At 43.4% G+C, this 24,714-nt stretch overlaps 1 protein-coding gene across 9 annotated transcripts in view; it reads right to left on the reverse strand.

Annotated features, from left to right (window-relative positions):
* The window catches only part of HEATR5A (HEAT repeat containing 5A), a 75,291-nt gene extending 52,549 nt beyond the window's left edge, over positions 1–22,742 (reverse strand). For 3 of the 9 annotated variants that reach the window (XM_048484744.1, XM_048484742.1, XM_048484739.1), the window contains exons 1-7: positions 22,513–22,742; positions 10,947–11,182; positions 9,669–9,880; positions 8,397–8,505; positions 6,893–7,042; positions 5,066–5,237; positions 2,305–2,462 (exon numbers count right to left, since the gene is read on the reverse strand). In XM_048484744.1, the coding sequence (XP_048340701.1) occupies positions 2,305–2,462; positions 5,066–5,237; positions 6,893–7,042; positions 8,397–8,505; positions 9,669–9,880; positions 10,947–11,072 (927 nt within the window). In that variant the 5' untranslated portion in view covers positions 11,073–11,182; positions 22,513–22,742. Of the gene's footprint in view, positions 1–2,304; positions 2,466–5,065; positions 5,238–6,892; positions 7,043–8,396; positions 8,506–9,668; positions 9,881–10,946; positions 11,183–21,941; positions 22,245–22,512 lie in introns of those variants that run through there. The other 6 variants (XM_048484741.1, XM_048484740.1, XM_048484737.1 and 3 more) reach the window with 4 other exon arrangements.
* Positions 22,743–24,714: the final 1,972 nt, after the last annotated feature.

Below are 24,714 nucleotides of genomic sequence, written 5' to 3' on the forward strand. Positions count from 1 at the left end.
AGGCTAATCTCTCCAATTTCAGGAATTGATTTAATACATTCTCCCATCATTTCATTTTAACATAAAGAAAAGATAGCTCTAATCAGACAGTATTATGTCTGATTATATATGAAGAGCCAATTATTTCCGAGGAACATTCCAGGAAACACACTGTCAAAATAATATAGGAAAGCTATCACATGAATCCATCTTTCACGAAAAAAGGCACCTCCTAAGGACAAGTTTTGTATATTTCTGCTGTACTCTCATCTTCTGGGAATAACGGAAGAGATTTGTTCACCCACTTCTAGACACAAATGCACTCAACAGTTTTCACCAAACATTAGAAGCATAAACAACCCAAAGACTTCCCCTCCAGCAATCTGCCACATATTGTTGACCAAAAATGATCCAGTTGAAAATGACTCAGTTTAAGATAAATTATTATTATTATTATTATTATTTATTTAATTTGTATACCGCCCGATCCCCGAAGGGCTCCGGGCGGTGAACAACATTCACTACAACATCAACAGGAGCGGTCGTACAAATATAAACACATAGGCTCCATCCCATAAAATAGCTTAAAACTCATAAAACAGCAAAAAACCATAATACATAATAAAAGGCGTCTGACCCCAATTTAAAACCTACCCCCATGGGGGGGGATGGCAGGACCCCTCAATATGAGGGGACCCTGATGTAACTGCCCTAGGGGGTGAAGGAAGACAATAAAAAACAAGTTTCAGCTTTCTGTTGTTTAAACATGACATCTCTCCAATGGGGTAACGCCCAGCCCTGCCATGGCAGAACTCCCCCTTCTGAACTCCTCTCCTGCTGCCACATGGCTTCCCCCACAAAAAAATTCCAAACTCCAACGAACGTGGAGTTGGTCAAAGAAAACAGCGTAGGCTGGGCAAGCAGCAGCCGAGGGACTTCCAGCTGGGTATGCAGTGAGGAGAGAAGAAGGGCAAGAGATGGCCTGAACCAGGAGCACAGGTAAGCAGGACAGGCTGTGCAAGTAGCAAAGGGTGACTTTGGCTGGAGGCTGCATGCAGGGGGGAGGGAGGCAAAGCAGTGTGGGCCAGGGCAGGCAAGAAGGGTGGGCTGGACAAGCAGCAGCAGGTGATGGTTGGGAGTGGAGAGGGAGGCAAATGGCAGCAGGCAACTGTGGCTGGGGGTGAGGGGGGAGGCAAGTAGTGTGGGCGACTTCGGCTAGGGGATGGAAAGAGGCAAGTGACATGGGCAACTTCAGCTCAGGGGAGAGGGGAGGCAAGTGGCACAGGTAACTTTGGCTGGGGGGGAGGGGGAGGCAAGCAGTGGGCAACTTCAGTTGAGGTTGGAGAGGGAAGCAAGTGGTGGCAGCCAATTTCAGCTGGGGTTTGGAGAGGGAAGTAAATGGCGCAGGCTGGGCAAGCACGGCAGGTGGCCAGTGGGCACCCTTAGCTAGGGACTGGGCATGAGGGGGGATGAAGGGATCAGAGGGCCAAAATGACCCCCCAAATCTGCCCCCCTTACTCCACCATTGCATCTTTCTAAGCCATTGCATCTTTCTAAGGATTAAATGTTAGCAAGAGGGAGAGTTTCTTTTTTTGTTGGATTTACTAAAAGTAATACCATAAACATGTTTTTATGCTGTTACAGATCATGTTCAGTCATTGTCTTGTTAAATACAAATTTTCTCTGCTAGTTATCTCTCTTTTCAACAGTACATAATCTTGATGCCTTATTAAAAGCAATTCAACTGGCCTCAACAGTAAACGATTCTTGAGGGAAACTGCTGAAAGGTTACTCTAGGGTCAATCAAGTTGCTTCTGCATGCTTGATCAAGGACCAATTCTTTCAGATGTTGGTTGAGAACAATTACATGTTTAAAGAGAGAGCAGCTAACTTGGATCGCTTTTGTGGTATCTGAAATTATGTAACACTACAAACTGCCCAGCATTCCTCTTAAATAAAGAAATTTTACTTTTTATAGTAAGAAGCAATTGACAATACAATTATATGCACAGTAACTGGTTATCCATTACAATCAGTTGTCTTAGACTGGAATAATTCTGTGAAGGTTTGCATTGTGAAATTATTTGTGTGCAAAACATAATGAACTGATTCAGGCTTCAGTTTTTAAAAATCATCTCTGGAACAAGAAACTATGATATTTTGATCACAGTGAAATTGCTGTTAATTTTTATTTAAAATGTCCTATCAACCATTTAAAAACATTTACAATCAAGCCACTATTAGCAAGTGGGTAAAACAGTGGGAAATATTAGAAGAGAAATAATCAGAGTGCTGTAAGTTAGTAAATATATACATATGCCAAACCTGAGTGACTCCAACTCTAACATCCCTGTTGACTGAACTGGTCCCTTTCAGTATATCACCACTTGCTCGCAGAAATCCAGAACTCCCACGTAAGAAGCCTGTTCCCAGCAATTCCAAAGCTTCCTCAAACGAAATTTTGCGAATAGTTTGTTTGGCGGCTGCTAAAGGAAGGAAGGAAGGAAGGAAGGAAGGAAGGAAGGAAGGAAGGAAGGAAGGAAGGAAGGAAGGAAGGAAGGAAGGAAGGAAGGAAGGAAGGAAGGAAGGAAGGGAAAATAAAGACAGGAAGGAAGGAAGGAAGGAAGGAAGGAAGGAAGGAAGGAAGGAAGGAAGGAAGGAAGGAAGGAAGGAAGGAAGGAAGGAAGGAAGGAAGGAAGACAATTTACTGAAAATGGCATACACGTTTTCTACTGTGTTCCAGTAATTTTTGTTATAGTCAGAAGAATTATTTCAAAATATTGAAGTACAAATTCATAACAAAAATTTACTGGGTCCAAAAATTTGAAAAATGCTGTGCAGCCCAAGCCTATGTATGTTTTCTTAGATAACTGTTTTGTTTAGTAGTACAAATGTACACAATCACTAAACCTTCAGAAGCTGTAAAAAAAGAAACACTGAATACCATTTTAAAATACAAGCTTAGACTGGAGTAACTCTTACAGCGGTGCATTGTAGGATAAAGTTTACAGAATCCTTCATCAAAGATGTTGTTTTAAGGCACTAACAGCCCAATCGTACAAGGGGGCGAACGGGCTAATGGAGGTGGCATGGGGCTGCGCCAGCGTGTTTACCCCCTCTGCCAGAGTAAGGGGCATCCCCACCTGGAAATGGCCACTGTCACAGAGGAACATTGGCATCTGATCAGATGCTGGTGCGAGGGTAGGGGACAGCCAGGGCAGCCGATATTAGTTCCACCCAGGCTTTAAGGCCAGGAACATGGCTGCTGTGGCCTTGAACTTACACCTCCCAGAAGGGTACTGTAGTTCCATTTAGCCCAGGGGTAGGGAACCTGCGGCTCTCCAGATGTTCAGGAACTACAATTCCCATCAGCCCCTACCAGCATGGCCAATTGGCCATGCTGACAGAGGCTGATGGGAATTGTAGTTCCTGAACATCTGGAGAGCCGCAGGTTCCCTACCCCTGATTTAGCCCTTTGGAGGGCTTTAAGGTGGCCAGGAGTTTTTTGGTTTTAGCTGCTTTCCCCACTGCCTGAAAGCCTTCTGGAGGTGGTGGGGCGGCTCAGCAGTGGCACTGTTCCAAGTCACCTCTGGCTTTGGATTGGGCTGCCATAGCTCAAGTGTTGAGAGCTTTGGATAATACACAAAAGAACTGGTGTTCTAGCAGCGGAGATAGAAAAATTGTGACAGCCTTAGATTTCAACAATACTGATCTTATTACACTGCTTATTGGATGTCCTATCCTGTTGGCTGCATTGATTTACATTGGGTAATCCACCTTGAGTTTCAGTGAGAAAACCAGACTATCAACAACATAAATAAATAAAACAAATGACAATGTGACAACAATTCTGTTATCAATCCATTAAAAAAGGTAAAGTTTCCCCTTCAGTCTTGTTCGATCCTGGGGTAACACTGCAAGCAGTGATTTTATAGGCAAGCCATTTTTGTGGGGTAGTTTGCCACTGCTTTTCCCAGCTATTCTTTGCCCCCTGGCTATGAGCTAGGTACTCATTTACCGACCAAGAAATGGATGGATGGCTGAGTTAACCAAGAGCCAGCTGCCAGGATATCTGACCCACAGGGGGCTCGAGCTCCTGACCATGTGAGTGGCAGTGCCAAGCACTTAACCACTATGCCACATGGCTCTCTTATCAATCCATAGAAATGACCTACCTTGGCACATCACTTACCATGCCAATGCTGCTGAATCTTTTTTGTAAATCATACCCACAGTAAAATGTTTTTGCTTGTTTGTTTGTTTTCTACCTGCACAAATTCACAGCAGGAAGCATAAACATACTTCCCTACATATATTGGGGACAGGGAGGAGCCATGTACATCTCTATATATCATCAAGAATTAAAACAATGCATACCTGTATATACCCGAGTACAAGCCGACCCAAATATAAGCCGAGGCACCTAATTTTACCACAAAAAATTGGGAAAACTTATTGACTCGAGCATAAGCCTAGGGTGGGAAATGCAGCAGCTACTGGTAAATTTCAAAAAGGATGCGGTGCACCCCAGGTACCAGCACACAGAAGCGGGCAGGTTCTTTCCCAGTACGGCACGGACAATACAGAGGCTGCCAGAGTGCAGGAGAAAAGAAGAGCGGTGATATCAGCAGTCATCGGACCACCCACAGAGGCTGCAGGCAGCCACAGATGGGCGGGAGAGACCAGAGAAAACCCACACTGCACCCAGAGAATAGGTAAGTAGGACCCTCATTTGAGTATAAGCTGAGGGGGGCTTTTTCCGCATTAAAAATGTGCTGAAAAAGTCGGCTTATACACGAGTATATATGGTATATATTTTGGAGGACCTTTTCACAACTACTTCAGCTTGCCAACAAATAATCACTCCCATGCAACAAACATGTCACCTCTTTACTCAACTATTCCCCCCCCCCCCCATCTCAACATAGGAAAAGACTCACTTGAGAAACAGCCCATATTCTATTAATTCTTGAGCCAACTGGAAATCTCATTTGGACTGCTCTGTGTTAAAATACGCACAATACCAGAACAGTCTCTTGGTTACATTAAGGGCCAAACATATTTTAAAATTTAAAAAGCACCTTACCTGTGCCTTGTTTTGATGTTACAGCACTAACCAGCACATTTCCTAAAAGCTTAGAAACAGTGATTCGGACATCATAATTGGACCCTTCAAAGGACTTAAAGCACAGAGTCACAACACTATCCAGTTCTGTACTCCACATAAAGGCTGCTTCACTCTGAAGTTCAAGAAGACACTGCACAGAAAAGACAAAAAGAAAGCTAAATTCAAGCTTTCATGCTCAGATATTTAAAAAATTGATAATTCATAGTTAGATACAGTCCCAAAAGTGTGCCCAGAATATTATTTCTAAAGAACCTATAGGCAGTGTTATGGCTATCTGAACCAATGAACATAGCACAATTGAACACAGAATATCTTTCATCATTACATATTCTCCTAGAACAGGGGTAGGGAACCTGCGGCTCTCCAGATGTTCAGGAACTACAATTCCCATCAGCCCCTACCAGCATGGCCAATTGGCCATGCTGGTAGGGGCTGATGGGAATTGTAGTTCCTGAACATCTGGAGAGCCGCAGGTTCCCTACCCCTGTCCTAGAAGCATAAATGCAGTACAAGCCTCCACTTTTTATTGCTTCAGAAACCTAGGGCTCTTTTTATTTCTGTCTTTCACATGGGGAAATTGTGCCCCAGTGAGCCAGGTTTGGAAAAAGAAAACCTGACTTAATGTAAGCCATATATCTATTAACCTTCCCCTGGTTGTTCTTACAAGGATCCAAGCCTGCTTGATGAGTATTATTCTACACACCTCTGAATTGGGAATTCTTTTGTTAGAGAATACCTGTCCACCACTTTCAAACACAAATTCATAATGGTCACAAAAACTCATGAACAGTGCAATCCAGACGGCCCAATCCAGAAGGCATGGCGGCCAGAGCAGCGCTGCCCCCAAGGGTGGTGCAGGAAACAAAATAAAACAAGAAACCAAGAAAAACACTGGTAGCCTGAAAATCACCCAATGGACAAAAATGACTTATGCCACACTTTCAGGTTTCAGAACAGCAAGGCCTTCCTGGTTTGGGCACTAAAGAATTGTGTGGGTCTTGCCCACCAGTGTCTTCTCGGCCGGCTTAAGTGACCTTTACACTAGCAGGGTGGGCATCCACTTTGGCACAAGCCCACACTGCTCCCACAACCCAATTCTGCCCCCCCCCCCCCATTGGGCTGTAAGCAAAGTTACAGCCTTCTAAGATTTATTACTTCAGTTGGCTTAGTGAGTATAACTCTACTTAGGACAGCATCGGAAATCATGCAAACTGTGTGTGCTCACTGTCATTAATAGGGCTGAATGGTGACAACAGCAGTCAAGAGTGCAAATTACACATTCAGATGATAACATTTCTTGTAACCACCACAAAACAGGCTGCACAAAAAATGGCAGAACTGTCAGACATTTAGGATGTTGTGGGTTTTCCGGGTTGTATGGTCGTGTTCCAGTAGTATTTTTCCCTGACGTTTCACCTGCATTTGTGGCTGGCATCTTCTGAAGTAATAAAGCTTCTGAAGATGCCAGTCAGATACAGGCAAAACATCAGAAGAAAATACTACTGGAACACGGCCATACAACCTAGAAAACCCACAACATCCTAGTGATTCCGGCTGTGAAAACCTTCGACAATACATTGTCAGACATTTATTTCCTGATGGACAAAAAGTCTTAGCAAATGCACATGGGATGACAGATTTGCTATTTGCCAATCCAATTATGTTTATCCTGATAAAAATGTTTTCTGCACCACAAAGGAAGAAAAAAAGATTATCTTTAACCACCCATTTAACACATGCAATTGTACATAGGATGAATAATTCTTAGACAATAGGATACTTTACCTTTGCAGCAGCACAGCGCACAGCCATCGATCTATCTGTCAAACATGATCGAGCAGCTTTGTAAATATCTCTGTGACATGGAACTGCAGCAGCTCCTAGTCCTTTCAAAATATTTTGCAAACTTAGCATGATCTCATATCGTCCTTGAGACTGACAACACAAGACAACAGAAAAATATTTTTACAACTACAGACTGTTTCATCTATTCATCTCTTACATTTTTATCTCATTTATCTGCAAATGATTTTTTCATATATATATCAAATCAGTATTGGCCGAATGCCTTCTTTGCTGAGTTGGGACTGAACCTGAGCTTCCCCATATAAAAGCTCAGCGCTCTAGTCTCTTGAACACACATGGTCAGTGTGTTCAGTGTGAACAAGAACGTAACCCAAGCAGAAACTCTCCCAAAGAGTATGACACAAGGATGTAGGTAAGGGGGGGGGGGGTTCCCGGGTTCAACCCGCCCCATTACATTTCCGAAGCTCCGCCAGCCGTTTGTGGGTTTTTTGTATTTTTTAGTGTACTTTCAGTTTTTGGCCTGCAGGGGGTGCAGCTTTTAGGCCAATATTTCAGGGATTTTTGGGAGACTCTCCTGATGATACCACCCAGGTTTGGTTCAGGGGGTCTAAAGGTATGGACTCCCAAAGGGGGTGCCCCATCCCCCATTGTTTTCAATGGGAGCTAATAGAAGATGGGGGCTACACCTTTGAGAGTCCATAACTTTGGACACCCTGAACCAAACTTCACCAAACCTGGGTGGTATCATCAGGAGAGTATCCTAAAGATACCCTGAAAGTTTGGTGCTGCTAGCTTAATAATTGCACCCCTGACAGCAGGCACCCCCAAAATTTCCCCAGATTCTCTTTTAAATCCACTGCCTTCGGCATGGATTTAAAGGGAGAATTTAAGGTCCCAAGTTTAAACATTGAAAGTGATGCTGTTTCAGGGTGGGGGATAATCCACCTCAAAACAGCATCACTTTCAATGCTGTTTTAACTGGGGACCCCAGATTCCCCCTTTAAGGTGGATTTAAAAGGAGAATTTGGGCTCTCTAAACACCATTTAAAGTGATGCTGTTTGGGGGTTGATTCCAGCACCACAGCGGCTGCCCATTGGGGGGGATAGGGTGCAAAACTCAGATTTTATACCAGGCTCCATTTCCCCTAGTATGCCTCTGCCCAGAGGGAAGGGCAGAAGGAACTGCCGGTTGCCAGCTGGGAGCCCAGCTGGGGGGTGGCGGGGCAGGGGAGTCTGCCGTCCCTAGTCTCGGAGAGGTGCTTTTATAAGCACTGGGGCCAGGGTCGGGGCTTGAGGAGGCGGGGCCACGCCCCCAGAGGGTTGGAGGAAGAAAAACCTGGCAGATGTTTTAAAAGCAACGGTACAATACTATACTGTTCTAAAACGTGCACCAAGAGATATTATCAAGTCTCACAGTACACCTCCTCATTATATTTTACTAATACTTATTTTTCCTTCTGCTTTTCAGTTCATGGCTCCTTACCTCTGCATTCTTCATTGCTTTGAGCACATTCCCTATGGTATCCACAAAACTGTTGCCCAAAATTCTTCCAAGTTTTTTGTACAAATAGCCCAAACAAACCACTGCAGCACTATTTAAGGGAAGAATTAGAAAGGGGACAAAATTAAGCAGTCAACATATAAAGAACATTTTTGTTTCTTAAGTGTGATGATTTTACTACAATCAAAATCTTTAATGAAGATTCACTGGATAAATATTAACCAATTTGGTTCCATGTATGTACAAGCTCCAAAATGGGGCAAATAGCTTCCTGCCTAATGCTATTTTTAATTTGAAGCATGCATGAGGTGAAAGGCAGGAGTCTCTCCTCTGTCTTTACTGTGGTCTTCAGAAAATCATCCCCTACAGACCTTTAAAATGCCATTTCCCACAGCTACTGAGGGAAAAGAGAATTAGATACAAGGAACGCAGAATTGACTCATTTCAAAAAGGGAAAGAATCACCCCATCTCATCCATTAGTCATCTGAGCCACTGGCCATTCTGCTTAGCTTCGTGGCCCCTAAAGCCACATATGCTTCTTCCTGCCCCCATGACACTCAACAAAATAGGGTAATATGTGAAAGGGAAATAATTCCCCACCAAGTTATTTAAAAACAGTAGTGCAAGATCACATATTTATTAACATAACACAGAAGCAAGCATTTTCAGCTACACCTAACATCCCCACCACCTCCTGTCTTGATACCCTCTTAGATTGCTACAGGACATTTAGTTACATGGGGTTCAAGATGGATTGCTTGATTGGCTGCAATCTTAGAAGCTTTGTGGGGAGCTGGACTATTGGTCTGGCTCTTGTGGCAGTTTGGACATTTGGATGGATCCTTTGGGGACAGGGAGGCTGTCTCTGTGAGCCCACCTTCCCTATTTTGAGGAAGGTCTTGGGGGTGGAGCCATTCTATGGAATGCCCAACTCAGGGGCTGGTGGCTGGCTCTTATCACCAGGTGGCAAGGGAACCCAAGTGTGGCTTGCACTAATCTGGGGTTCTGGGATTATCAATCCACTTCTCCCCTCAGCAGGCGGGATGGAAGGATGGGCTTATGCACCAGGCAGATTTCTCAGTGCTGGATCTGTCCCCATGCTGCACCAATGTTCCTGCAGTTGTGCCCAACATAACCTATTTTCCACAATCTGTGTGTGCCATGGTGTATTTCTGCAGCCCACTCCCTCCCTTGCCCCCAGGTCCACAATATTCTAACAAGGCTTCCCTTTGCCCAGAGTACTCTTTACTTACAGTTTTGTAGGTAGATAGCTTGGTGAATCATCTTTACTGCGAATAAGTTCATTACATTTGTCAATTGTCTGGTGAACAGAAAAAGTGTTGCCAGAGCTATAAATTATAGCAAGGTTCTTGGCAATGAGCTGTCTAGCAGGAGGTCCTGGTGAGCTGGTTAATAAAGATGTCAGCTGTTCAATCAGTTTGTTCTGTTTTTCTCTTATATCAGCCTGAGCATAAAAGAGAAGAACTCTGTATTTATTTTCTTTTACATATAATGGGACATGTGCATTATCCCACAGTATGCCTGTTCAAGTACTTAATTCATCAGCATATGTTTTCTGTCAGAAAGTACTGCTAGTACCACACATCACTTAAACTATATGGGCCATTTTTTAAAAATCCAGGTATTTTGTGAAAAAAATCTTCTATACAAAAATATTGTTTTCATATTAAGACATTAGTTACAAAGGTTGCTCTCTTGTATTTCTTGGCTGCTGTCTTTTTCAGCTGATAGAAAAAATGATAACCTTGCTAGTTTTAAATTAGCTTGAATTAGCTTTGCTCTTGAAATTTTACAACAAATCTGAGGAACACACTAATATTTAATTTTCCCCATTAAGTAGAGATCGTGTAATTATTACTGATCATGTAATTATTACTAAAAGGCATTTTCACCCCCAAAAATATTACTCAAAAATAATTAGTAGGTGTAACTTGTAGAGAACAAGTTTATATAAAGCATACCTCATTAATTTGACAACAACACTACATTTGAATTATGCTTTCAAGTTTTCAAAAAAATTCATATGCATTATTTCTTTGGACTGTTCCACCCCATTCCCCTCTCCATATACATTTAATATGGTCTATGGCCACAATTCTAGGCAGCTATAGCAAGGTGGGAGAAGTGTATAGCCATGTTACGGTAAATGTTTTTACTTATTTTGCATTTTAAACCACCTTGTCCATTATATTGGATGATCATTTCAGTAAAAACATTCAAAAATGTTTGGGTTAAATTCTTCCCTGCCTATACTATAATTGCCTAGGATTCTGGCCCATTTAGGACAGAAACAAGTCAAAGAAAGACCATCTTGGGGTATTGTGTGGTTTTCTTGGAGGATGCCAGCCACTGATGCAGGTTACACGTCAGAAGAAAATCCAACTAGAACACGGCCATACAGCCCGAAAACCAGACAACACCACAGTGATTCTGGCGGTAAAAGCCTTCGACAATACAAAGACCATCTTGTTGAAATGTTACATTTTATTCCAGTTGGATGTAATACTAACCTGACTTGTAGCTGGTAGAAGCTTTTCCAAAAACCTCAGCCACTCAAAAATAAATTCTGCTTTCTGAACTTCACTCAGATGGCTGTAGATTTCTTCATTAAGTAGTAAATTGCGAGCCAACTCCATTCCTTAAAGTATCTTTTTCTTAATATCTGAAAGCCACTCATGAAGACACAAAAGATGGCAGCAAAGTGGCATTAGCATTACTTATTCAAATGCTGGATGGGATGCAACACCTGAATGAACAAAAACATATTATTTTCTAAATCACAACATGTTTCAGTAAGAGTCAGGTAGAGGGGCTGCATCTTTAGAACATCACAAGCTATGATCACTCACCAGCACCTAAGGGCATCTCTATGGAAAATAGTGTCTATGGCAAGCACTGCCCATGGTATTAGTGCACCCCTTGCGTACCCAGGGCCCGATCCTCTTGCTAGCTGGCCGTGCACATTGCTGACTCATGGCAGGAGCCTCTCCCTGAAGCTGGGATCGATGTGGGGCAGGTGCAGGGCTGCCAGTGGCTGAGCAGCACAAGAGGCCAGATGACTGGCGGAGCAAGGTACATAGATGATGCAGATGCAGCAAGCAGGCAAGCAGGGATGGTGCCCCCCTCCAAGTGGCACCCAGGGCACCTGCCATACCTGCCATAACATTAGATACACCACTGCCAGCACCTCAGCCAAGATACTGTACACTCACTGAGATGGTAACTATTATGCCAAAATGTCACTGAAGCAGCTGGGATGAACTTGCTCTGTATATTCAGTTATGCAAACTAAAAGGACCAGGAAACTGGGTTGCTGATGCATCTGCATATTTAACAGCATACATATATCTTATGGACAAGGCATAGATTATGGACAAGGCACAGATTGTAGATAAGGCATAGATTAAATATACTTTTTGTGTGTAGTATAGATATACTTATATAAACAATGGCATATCAAGAAGGGGCAGATGACCCAGGAGCCACTTTAACAAGTCATGTGGGGGGTGCATTCGGCTGGTTCCCCCCCTCCTCACCCCAAGGAATAAGCAGGGCCTGGAAAGGCAGCAGTGACAGGAAGCTGCACGCCCCCTCAGCCTGATAGCAGTCCGCCCAGACCTACCCCCCAGTAGCAAGCAGGGCCTGGCAGGGGTGGGGCAGAGAAAGAAACAGACTGCTGCATTGCTCCCTATTCCACGCACTGGACCACCCCATCCTGCTCGCCCACCACTTGCCCGGATTGCTCTGCTCATCCACCACTCGCCCACCTCACTTATCTGCCGCTCACTTGGCCCATCCTGCTTGCCCACTGCTCGTTTGTCCTGCTATGCTCGTCTGCTGCTCACCCAGCTCTACTAGCTCATTTGCTTCTTGCCTGGTCTGCCTACCACTTGCCTGTGCCTTGCCCAGTCTACCCTATCCCACTCAGGGAGGTAGGCAAGAGTGGGGAGGATCAATGAGGGGGGGGGAGGTGCAATTTGGGGGGTGCACTTTCAGTACTTGCCCCAGGCACCAATTTCTGAGGTACACCACTGTATATAAATAAATTATTTTTGGAAGACACAACGTATAGGGTAAACTATGTTGAGAGTAAGTATTAAGCTTTCCCCATGACAGCCATTCTCTGTTTCAATCTGCTATTGTATTTTAAAACCACAATTAAATTATTTTTGAGCTACGACATCAGATACAACAAATCTTTAAAAACAGGTTAACTGAACCATATTAAAAAAACATTAGTTAAGCTTTATGGCTCAATCTGGCCAGGGAATTAACTTATGGAAGTGGCATAAGCCTGCGCGTGGATTTGTTCTCCCTGGGCACTTACACTGGTGGAGGGGCAAACACACTGGAAGGCAGATGCAGAAATTTTTGCTAACTGAAACTATGTCCCAAACTATTCATGACAGAGTCAGAAATCTAATTAAGTTGAGGATAATGCATGTTGAGAGACAACACGATCTTAATATTCTCTGGGTGGCATCATCAGGAGAGTCTCCTAAAGATACCCTAAAAGTTTGGTGCTGCTAGTTTACAATTTCACCCCTGACAGCAGGCACCCCCCAAATTTCCCCAGATTCTTCTTTTAAATCCACCCCCTTCGACATGGATTTAAAAGGAGACTCTGAGGTCTCCAGTTTAAACATTGAAAGTGATGCTGTTTCAGGGTGGGAGAGAATCCACTCCAAAACAGCATCACTTTCAATGTTGTTTTAACTAGGGATCCCAGATTCTCCCATTAAGGTGGGCGGCACAGGTCAAGGGAGGGCACTGACCCTCCGGAGTCAGAGCCCGTGCCAGCACGCCGACTCAACCCCTTCCTGCCTGCCCAGACCTGGCCCCTTCCAGCCTTCACAAGCAGTAGACCTGGGCCCCTTGTTACCTACCCAAGTGGTAGTCCTGGGCCCAGTGGTGGAATTCAGCAGGTTTGTACCACTTCAGCAGAACCGGTTGTTAAAATAATGCTTGTAAACAACCAGTTGTTAAATGATTTGAATCCCCCCACCGGAACCACCGGGATTATTTGAATCCCACCACTGCCTGGACCCCTGCCTACCTGCCCAGCAGTAGACCTCAGCGCTCCTCCGTCAGATCGGCAGACAGCTTGATTTCTCTCCCCCCTCCACTGTATCTAGGGTAAATGGAGCCAGGGGTGGGGGGTGAGGGTGGTAGAAAACTCAGATTATGCCCCGGGCTCCATTTTCCCTAGATTGCTCTGCTCCACCCTCCCAGGATCCCTGCAGGCAGGCTTCTGGCCTCCCCAGGCCCTGAGGAGAGCAGGAGCCAGCAGCAGAGATGCACAGGGGGCAGGATCTCACAATGTGTGGGGCGGGGCTATGCGGGGGCGGGGCTATGCGACTCCCAGGGGGGTGCCCGGAGGACATTTTGTCCCCAGGCTCCACTCTCCCCCCCCCCCCCATACTCCTCTCCTGGCAACCCTATTCCCCCATCCTTGCTGGTGACTAGGGGAGAATCTGGCAACCGTATTGGGACCAAATTAAACCCAAAAACGTTTTGACAGGCAGTACCTAGCAACCGGCTGGAGGGTTTTGGGAGACAGCAGAGTTCTGTAGGGAAAATTAAAAGCAAAAGAAAGCCTCATCTAGTTACTGGAAGTTTTTACTATAGTGTTTCTAACAATTCTTAAATCTGCTCAGAAGTGCAAAGGATCATTCTTGGAATTACAGAAATTCTATGGTAAAATTGGAAGTTTTTACCACAGTTCTGTCAATTTCAAGAGCTACCTTTGTGGCTTCCAGTTAGTTCTAGGAATTGTCAGGAACTATATGACTAAAAACTTCCTGTAAATAAGAACATAAGAACATAAGAACTAGCCTGCTGGATCAGACCAGAGTCCATCTAGTCCAGCATTCTGCTACTTGCAGTGGCCCACCAGGTGCCTTTGGGAGCTCGCATGCAGGATGTGAAAGCAATGGCCTTCTGCTGCTGCTGTTGCTCCCGAGCATCTGGTCTGTTAAGGCATTTGCAATCTCAGATCAAGGAGGATCAAGATTGGTAGCCAGAGATCGACTTCTCCTCCATAAATCTGTCCAAGCCCCTTTTAAAGCTATCCAGGTTAGTGGCCATCACCACCTCCTGTGGCAGCATATTCCAAACACCAACTACACGTTGTGTGAAGAAGTGTTTCCTTTTATTAGTCCTAATTCTTCCCCCCAGCATTTTCAATGAATGCCCCCTGGTTCTAGTATTGTGAGAAAGAGAGAAAAATTTCTCTCTGTCTACATTTTCTACCCCATGCATAATTTTATAGACTTCAATCATATCCCCCCTCAGACGTCTCCTCTCCAAACTAAAGAGTCCCAAACGCTGCAGCCTCTCCTCACAAGGAAGGTGCTCCAATCCTTCAAACAGACAAATAGACAAGGCCTTATTTTTCTTTGTAATGTTTCTTCTGGTGTCCATTCCTAGCAGTGGCAGGCAACGGGACCTGGGGTCAGGGATTCCCACCACCACCACCCCGACTGAAGATTTGGCTGTCCTATCTCCAGTTTAGTATAGTTTTTAACAATTATTCCCATTTAACGTAAAAAGAATAGAAAATGTGTTAAAGATTGCAATTTACAGAATAGGAGTGTAATTATCATGGGATAGCATTTAGAATCTCTCACTTTCCTTAAAATGTTAAATCATTTGGATTGAGTCCTTCATATTTTATTTGAATGTTTTCTCAAAATTTCCTGGAGTTATGAATAATTTACAAGTACTGAATATTGGATGCTGATCTTAACTATTGCATAAATAACCGCACACATACTTAGTTGAATCAACAGTGCAATTTATGGTAAGAAGATACATGGAGTAGTACAGGTAAGGAGACACCTATTTTGGAGTGGTTTATTATTCTATTTTGAAAACTCTTATAACAATTAACCTTATAGAAACAACAGTAATTGGTGTAAAATAACTATAACAAGGCGGGGTGGGGGGAGTTTTACATTTTTCATACCCTTTGGGGTCAGTTATGAGCTCCCAATTTGTAAAAACAGTTGCTACTTACAACGCAGTAATTGGGAAGGAGCTCACACTACTCATACTCGTGGCACCACTTATATTCACTGTATCACCACTTCATAACAGAACAACTGCAGAAATGCAAATTCTCATGAATTAGTGAACAGAAAAGTCAGTGTTCACATATGCTAGCCTCCAACTGCTATGACTGCACTGCAAACCAAACCAAACACTGTGATATAAGATCTGACTGTTGTTGTTTTTAATTGGTCAACAGCAATTCATCTACCCCAAGATTCAGACTGGGGCTGAAGTAGGGCCGCCATCTTGGGAATTTCCTAGAGATCTGAGGGTAGAATTTTGGGGTGGGGAGGGGGTTCAGAAGGGATGTGATGTCATAGCATCTGCCTTCCAAGGCCACCATTTTCTCAGGGGAGCTGATCTCTGCAATCAGGAGATCTGCACTTCTGAGATAACTCCAGGTCCCACTTTGAGATTGTTAACCCCAAACAGAAATGTGGAGGGTGTTTTTTTAAAACTCTTTAACCCTTTTCCTCACTATTTCCTAAGCTCAAATCATCCCTAGAGGTCTCAGATCTGTTTGACACAGGTAAAATGACAAAGAGGGTGAAAAGGTTAACTCCATTCCCACACACCATGACCTCAATCCAAACCACTTAGGAAGCCAGCAGCTGCTCTTTTACTTATTAAAGAAATCAACTCAGGACATCCATTCACGTATCTCCCAGCATTTCATCTAGTCTGGCTCTTAATATTCCATTTACAAATGCCAACAAAACCATACACTTACTGGTTAAGGCATGGGTCTGCAACCTGCGGCTCTCCAGATGTTCATGGACTACAAATCCCATCAGCCAATTGGCCATGCTGGCAGGGGCTGATGGGAATTGTAGTCCATGAACATCTGGAGAGCTGCGGGTTGCAGACCCCTGGGTTAAGGGAAACCAATCACATGACACCAGTAAGGTATAATGCTTAGAATGTCAGACCAGCATCTGGAAGACCCAGGTTCAAATCCCCACTCTGCCCTGGAAGTTTAACCTACTTTACAAGATTGCTGCGAGGAATAAAAGGGAGAGGAGAATGATATAACCTGCTTTGGGTCCCAACTGAGTAGAAAAGTCAGGTATAAATGAAGTAAATGAATAAAATATTTCAAATGTACTTGGTGTGAGAGTTTCCACCATGCATGTGACCCAAGTAAAGGCTGGTGCGCCTTCTTCACTGTCAAACAGCATTCTAATCATACCCAATAGGTGGTGCATATAGAGAATTTCCTGACATTGGAAAGCACCAGAAAGCATACACAGAGCTCATAGTCTATATCCAGACTGCAGACAGTTAAAATTATTGAAAGCAATCGCTCCAGAATATCAGTAATGGTAAACAAGGGTCCTTATATAAATAATGTATAGGAAACATCTTTTACTGCAAAGTCTTCACTGTGGTAATTTAGGGACAGTTAACAAGAGTAGGCCAATTTCTTTAATTTTTTTCTGGAAGCTGATTTCTTCACGAAGACTGGCTTCTAGTTTTATCAGAAAAAAAAGCTAGGAAGAAAAAGGCTTCTATATCGGTTACAAGGATTATTTCTTTAAACTGATTTAAATGCTGCTAGATAAAAGATACTAGACAGCACTCTTGAGAAAAAAGCAGATACTGGCAAAAAGTTTAGAGTTTGATGCGCAACATTAGTCATCTTTGCTATATTTTACACTCACAAACAATCCACTTTATTTTAAACTATGTGGGTTTGATAACTGATACCACAAGTGCCTTGTTATCAGAAAACAACAGCTTTCGAACACTAATTCCGATTTACATCAGCTCACACAGATAATCAACAGCTTTTATTTTGTGCACCTGCCATTTTAAAATATTTATTAACTGTGGCAACTGCTAATAGTACAAATTAACAGCAGGGAGGGGAAAAAGTCTACTGCTGATGCAAACATGAACGCAACTGATCACTCAAGAGTCCAGTGAGATCTGGTTATCTGATGTAGTTCAATGGAAAGGTCCATTTAATTATTGATATTGTTATACTAGCTGTGTTCTAAATATAGGAATAAACTAATCTAATTTAATCACACATAGGGCCCTTCCCCACTTACCTTTTCCCGAGGGCTGCTGCCCGCAATTCCGAGCGCGCAGCATCCCTGGCGCGCGCTCGGGCTTCCCCACGACCCCGCGCTCTGCGCGGGGTCATCAAAAGGCGCCCTTTGAAAGAGCGCCAGGGATACCGCGCGCTAAGGGGTGCGACAGCAGCAGCGTCGGGGCGGCTGCACTGTCGCCGCCCCTCTCAGTGGGGAGCGCCGAGGGACCCCGCGCTACTCTCCTCGAGTAGCGCGGGGCTTAGGGTAAGTGGGGAAGGGCCCATACTTAAGATGAAGCCTTCTAATACTACTTTTTAGAATTAAGCTGCAATGAAATCAATCAGGCCTGTTTCCAAGTAAATATGTTTAAGATTGAAGAATGAAACACATTTGACGTACAGATGAAAAGTCTGGCAGTATTAGACAACTTATTACCACAAATGGAATTACACTGAATGTATACTTTATAGGCTACAGTTTTTATAAAACACAGGCCTGCCTACAAACATGGAAGTCCTTGAATGGTTGAATTTATTGATTTAGAAGGATTGTGTACAAAGTGAGAGACAGTCAACATGGTGTAGTGATTAAGAGCGGCAGACTCCAATCTGGGACCTGGGTTTGATTTCCTCCTCCTCCACATCAAGCTTGCTGAGTGACCTTGGGGTAGCTACAGTTCTCTCAGAGCTCTCTCAGCCCCACCAACTCACAGGGTGGCATTGGCGGGAGGAGACAATTTATAGTATGACTCCTTAAAGCAAAGTAAGCTATAAAATCAACTCTTCCCTTCAAATGGGTATGTGGGCTGTACGACAGGGGAGGGGGGGCATAGTACCAATATCACAGCACTATGGCTGTGATATTCCTTGGCACTTTCTTAACAGTGTATATAATTACTAAGGCCAAACTGAGATTCTCCTAAGAGAAGTGCTTGAAGTAAAAGAATAGTATTTTCCCTCTCTCTTACATATGTTTCTATGCTGAGTGGCAGTTTTAGGTAGTTACAATAGTTATTGTGAGCATGAACTGAAAAGCAGTAGTTACACACGATCAATTAAATTTACATAAACTACACAAGGATTACCTTTGCAAATAAAATGGGCTTCAGGTTTCATTAACATGTATTAGGTTGTATTGTCGAAGGCTTTCACAACCGGAATCACTGGGGTGTTGTGTGGTTTCCAGGCTGTATGGTTATGTTCTAGTAGCATTTTCTCCTGACGTTTCGCCTGAGGACTTCTATTGTATTTCTTTGAAAGTATCCTTTCAAGTAATGAAGTTTGATTTTTGTTGTTTTATTGTGTACCTGAAATGTACCTTATGATTATATGTTCACTGTGTATTTTTTTAAAACCGTCTACAACCTTTATTTAAATACAAAATATAAAAATTCAGTTCCTCTTGTTCCTCTGGTCTCTATGATTAACCAATAAGAACATTTCTTGATGTTGCTGATGAATTTTTTTCCTAAATCAATGGGTAAGAGTGATTACAGCTTGGTTTTGGGACCTTCTGAAATGCGGCACCCTTTGACATCTGACCTTGCAGCCCATGTATGGATATTATAATGTCCCCCCTTAAATGTATTGTTTAAGATGATACAGTTCTCACTACATTGTTTTGAGGACAGAAGCCTCTACAGGCCACATTATTTGTCATGCATATATTCAGAAACAGCTATGCACCACATGGCATACTCATGTAGGGAAAGGATGTATGAAAGAAATATGTAAAAATATTTTAATCAGAAAGGAACTCTTCAGGTTGCTAAAGTTTGAGAAAAACTTAATCTGACAGTCTGGGTTCATCAAAATTAGTAACACAAAAACACATCTAAAACTTTAATACATGTACTTTTTTTCAAATGTTCCATTTTTTCATCTGTTCAGTCAAAAAGACATGATGGAAGCAGCAGAAAGTTTAGTAGAAACCTCGGTGTTAAACTGCACAAACTGCACAGAACAGTGCCACAGGGGAAAAAAAGAAGCAAGGGGGAAAACGTAATGAAAACTATAACCAAACCTTTAAATATTTAAGGTTCTTAACCCATCCATGTATTATTGTTAATGTGTTCTTAAAGAGTGTTTTTCTATAGCAAAGCTGTATCCTTTTTTCTGCATGTAGCAATTTTAACATTCTTACTCCAAAAGGCCACATCAGCAGTTACGGACTACTGTTGTAGTTTCCGTAAAGCTGTTATTTGCAGTTCTTCTCTTTTTACAAAGGAAGACAAGAATATGGCTCATGCTGCCACACAAGTAGAGTGATTTTAAACTTGGTGGTGTTACAAGAAAGGGGCTGAATGTCACTTTAGAAATATACTGAGTATAAAAATAAGTTAAAGCCCCAGAAACCAGAAAGCAATATCAGGCTCAATATCTGACCTAATTATGCACTGTCACAGAGACCAAGCAAACTGAGACAACTCAGTCATCAAGATGAAATGATAGCATAATCCATACGACATTGGGGGAAACTCTTCTGATCACATGACTTCTGAAATCTAATCACCAATTAGGAAATCTGTATGTATATACAATACCATAACAGACTGACTCTGCTTAATAAACCCTCAATGTGCTCAAGCTTTTCTTTAAATAAACATTTTCTTGTCATAAACTAAGGTAGTCCACAGGTCAATACCTTATCAACATCCTCTCACCTAATTTCAAAGTCAAAACATGCACTTTCTTATTGCTTTCTTCTTTTTCTCATGGCTTCTTCTAAGTCACATGACCATATGAAACTAGCTAGCATTGATCTATCTAGCGCCCAACCTTTAATCTACTACTACCCATCAAGTCTCAGCCTGCAGTCACAACTAAAAAATTAGAATATACAAACAGGGCTCCAGACAAAACAACTTTTTTCTATAATGTATGCATATGATTCATTCAACCATACATTCAACAACATCTTGTGCTTGACAAATCCTTAGTATTAGGCTTGATTACTATTTGCTGTGTGCCACTTTATGGGCCTAGATATGAAATCAAGGATCTGAGATGTTATCTTGAGGAAGAGGTGAGAAGTATAAGCATCCCTGTTGACTGGCACAAGCCACTGTAAATGGACGCAAATGCTACCATATGCTTTGAGAAGTTCTGAATACCCCACCCAGTTTGTAGATTGCCTTATGAAAGGTTATATGACCCCAGTTAAAAATAACACCAGATCAAACTGTTTACTAGAAGTGAGTTTCCAAGGCCTCAGGGTAAATTATTTCCAAGCCCTGCTTCTAGAGATCTTTAAAAAAAAACCCTGGAGATGTTAAGTAATATAGTTAGTGCACGTGTATACATTTATAATCATGTTTATTGATGCAAATATGGCATTTTCTAAGATGCATATTAAATATAGCAATATTCCTTAATTTTAGATCAATCCTAGCATGCTTGGTCTTACGAAGTTTGATGGGAATTGAGTGACAGCAGATATGTGAAAGACTGCATTCTCAGTCCAGCCAGATTGGTTGCAAGAATGGTACTGAAGTAGAACGGTTATTCTTGATTTATTAATATGAAGTATGTGGGTGCAATGTGCATATTGTTTGGGAGGTGTGCAATTAATTCACGCTCATAAGGGACGAGGCCAAGTAGGAAATTTGGCTGCCCATTCTTTTCTTCTTCTTTTTTGCTTAATAGAATAGCAGCTGAATCTAGGAAAGTATGCACAAGTTCTCTCTGTGGAGACAAGTTAAAGTGTTGGAATAACCCATCCTTTGAACAAAAAGTTCTCAGAGAATATATACTCACTGACACATACATGGAAATATCAGTCACCATTCTTTAACCAGCCTAAACAGGAGACCAGTCACATCTTAGGGATCAACAAAATGTATTCCCGCATGTGTGCGTTCAGTGCCGTCAATTCGCTTCAGACTCATGGCAACTCTATGACTCAATGTCTCCAAAATGTCCCGCCATTAACAGCCTGGCTCATTTCCTACAAACTGAGGGCCATGGCTTCCTTTACACAGCCAATCCATCTCATGTTTGCTCTTCCTCTTTTTCTGCAGCCTTCAACCTTTCCTAGCATTTTTGTCTTTTCCAGTGACTCTTGTCTTCTAATTATGTACAAAGTACATAAATGTTGTACCATAGTACAACAGCCTCAATTTAGTCATTTCAGCTTGACAGTTTGGGCTACATTTGATCTAGAACCCATTGATTTTTTTCCCCTTTGGCAGTCTGTAGAATCCATAATACTCTCACCCAACACCACACTTCCAAGGAGTCAACATTCTTCCTGTCAGCTTTCTTCACTGTCCAGCTTTCACACTCATACATGGTAATCGGGAGCAGCTTTCATAAATCGGAGCTCACCAACAAACCTCATATCAATATAAAGTTGGTTAGTTTTTAAGCAGCTAGTGAATTCCTGTTTAATGTTACCATAACAGACTAGAACGGATACCTCTGGTGGTTTGTGTTTCGTCCTGGTGTCCATTTCACATCCTGGGAGAACCCATCCCATTATTACCATCGTCCACACTTTCTGAAGGAACACCCCCTTGGCTGGAAACTCATAATTATTAGTTCCTTTCCAACCCCTCCCCCTTCCCTTTCATAGATAGTTTCTGACAGCCTGTCCTCGTCCGTCTTTAATCTCATCCGTCCTCTCAGGAGAATCAGCAGGGATCCGACAAAACTTTTTTGTACAATCCTACAAAAAACGCCTCCTGCCTTTTGTGAAACCAATTCCCAGAGGGATGTTCTAAAGGCGTCTGGCCCTCTTCGCCCCCCGCCCTCCAGCGCCAGAGTAACAATACGCAAGTCGCCTCTGTCCATACAAGGCATGTCCCGATCAAGGCGACCCGCTCGGCTTGCAAGGGGAGAAGGAAACCCCCTCCCACCCTTCAGCCATGCAGCGCAGCTCCTCCAGAGAGGCGCTTCCTTCCAGTCACCGCGCCCCAAGCAGCCAAAAACCCATCCCGCCCGTCCCCCAAAGGCGGCAGGACGGAGGTTGCCTCTGCGGCTCCAGTTACCTGGCCTGCGGGCAGCTATCCAGGGAAGCCTCAGCCTGCGCAGGGTGGGGTAGCGCTGTCGGTTTGGGATTCACAGGCTGGCGCGCCCCTCCGTGCGCCTCTTTCCAGAGCCAGGCGAGCGCACGCCCTGCCCCCGGCAAGGAGGAACCGCTGCCCGCGGCTCCCTCCTCTCGCTTGGGAAGGCGGGCTGGGACAGCCGCTCAGGGCCGTGCAATCGGCGCCAGAACCATCGAGCGCCCGCCGTGGCGAAACGCAGGCCTGGCTGCTCAGCCGGAGAGCGGAAGGGAAGCCGGGGAGGCAGCAACTCGTGCGGGGCAGCGCCCGCCGCCGCCTCGGGAATGCGCGGGGATGGATTTCTCCCCGCCCCTGCTCGCAAACGCAAACGCAAACGCACACCCAAGCTCTCTGCTGCGTGGTTTGCACTTCCACATCTCAGCTTTGTTGTTTGTAGAGGATGTGTTTGAGACGTTCAGTCTCGGGGGGGGGGGGAAGGGGGGTTTGAAGCCTTGTTTTTTGCAACCATCGTCATGTCAAGAATGCTTCTCTTCTCTTCTCTTCCCCTCCCTTTTTCCTTTCTTTGCTTTGCTCGTCTGCTGCTTACACATTCCTTTCCCGAACAGAAACAATCGCCGCAATGAGCTGGCTTGAAACCGGCCCAGTTACACACAAGCTAATAACTCCAGCCCGCTTCCCATCTCTGGGCTGAAAACGTCAGCTTTTGGGCCCGTTCCTTTTCTAAGGATGAAAATACGAGACTGGTGGAGTCTTGAATGTAGCAACAATGAGACAGCGCCTATAATAAACAGTAAATTATGTATTGTTTATTAAAGATTATAAGGCGCTTCCGGGATTTTTATACCGAAAGGGGAGATATAAATACATGAATTAGTGAGTGCATGGAATTGCCTTGCAAACCTGATTTATTGATTGCACTATATTTGGGGGGGCATTGTTTTCTAATTTTATTATCCCGTTATGTGTTCTGATTGCATTGTTTTTAATTGCATAATCCACCTTGATTTTCAGTGAAAATATACAATAATACAGGTTTACAAAGTGGAGTACTGTATGGTATGGTATGGTATACTTATGATGCATTTGGGAACACAAGAGGGTTGTTGGGAGTGATACCCAGAAAGGCAGTGAGAGAACAGTAATGCAGAATGACCTCATGAAGTTTCTTTGTTCAGTCCAGTCTTTGGTTTATCAAGGTCAATACTGTCTGTTCTGACTGGCAGCATCTCTCCAGGGTTTCAGGTAGAAATCATTGATTCTTTTAAGATGGCTCCACCCCTTCTTGACAATTTTCCACTAGACATTGTGTCTGGTTTGAGCTTTGGAAAAAAAGAAACACAAATGTTTAAAACCAATATATCTTTTTATTAGTCTTTTGCTTCCGAATGTACATTGCAATAATTTTTATTTGTTTGTTTATTACATTTATACCCAAGTCTCTCTGCTAAAGCAGGCTCAGAGCGGTATCCAGTATATCAATAAAAAACATACACAATATAGTGACACCTTACAAATCCAACCAGGATGGGACATTTAAAATAAATTTAAAAAAAAGTAAAAACATCCCTCCCAGCTACCCTAGGACACAGTACAAAACAGAAGAAAAAGGAGACCAGTCAAGATAGATCAAGTCATGTTGCTGCCCCCAACTTGAGATGGGGAACAGCTCTGTCTTACTGGCCCTGTGGAATTGAGATAGATCCCACAGGACTCTGGTCATATTGGATGGAGAGTTCCACCATGGGGGGTGGGTGGGATGCAGAACCAAGAAGGTTCTAGCCCTAGTTAAGGGCAGCTGAATGCTATTCAGGCTTGGGATCATCAGATTTACCAATCTGCTATAAATGATGCTTGAACTTTTTTGCCATACTAACAGGATCAATATTTAAGTAGACACTACTGATTGCATTAATAATATTCTCATTGTGACAGCAGTCTTAAGCAGGTCTACTCAGAAGCCTACTGAGCTCTCTATTCGATGGAGTTTGTTCCCAGGATAGTGTTCCAAGGATTGCATTGTGTATCTCTTCTAGTTCTTGTCTCCTTCTGTTCTTGAGATGTATGTTAATATGTTCATTATGGGATGTGGCAAAACGGGCTTGCTTACGGCTGGCAGGCCCTCTTTCGCCCTCTGCACTCTCCCAGGGGTTATCAACTTTCCCTTGGGGAAGGCTATCTTTCTCCCAG

This window comes from Sphaerodactylus townsendi, linkage group LG02 (genome assembly GCF_021028975.2).
Source record: "Sphaerodactylus townsendi isolate TG3544 linkage group LG02, MPM_Stown_v2.3, whole genome shotgun sequence".
NCBI lineage: Eukaryota > Metazoa > Chordata > Lepidosauria > Squamata > Sphaerodactylidae > Sphaerodactylus > Sphaerodactylus townsendi.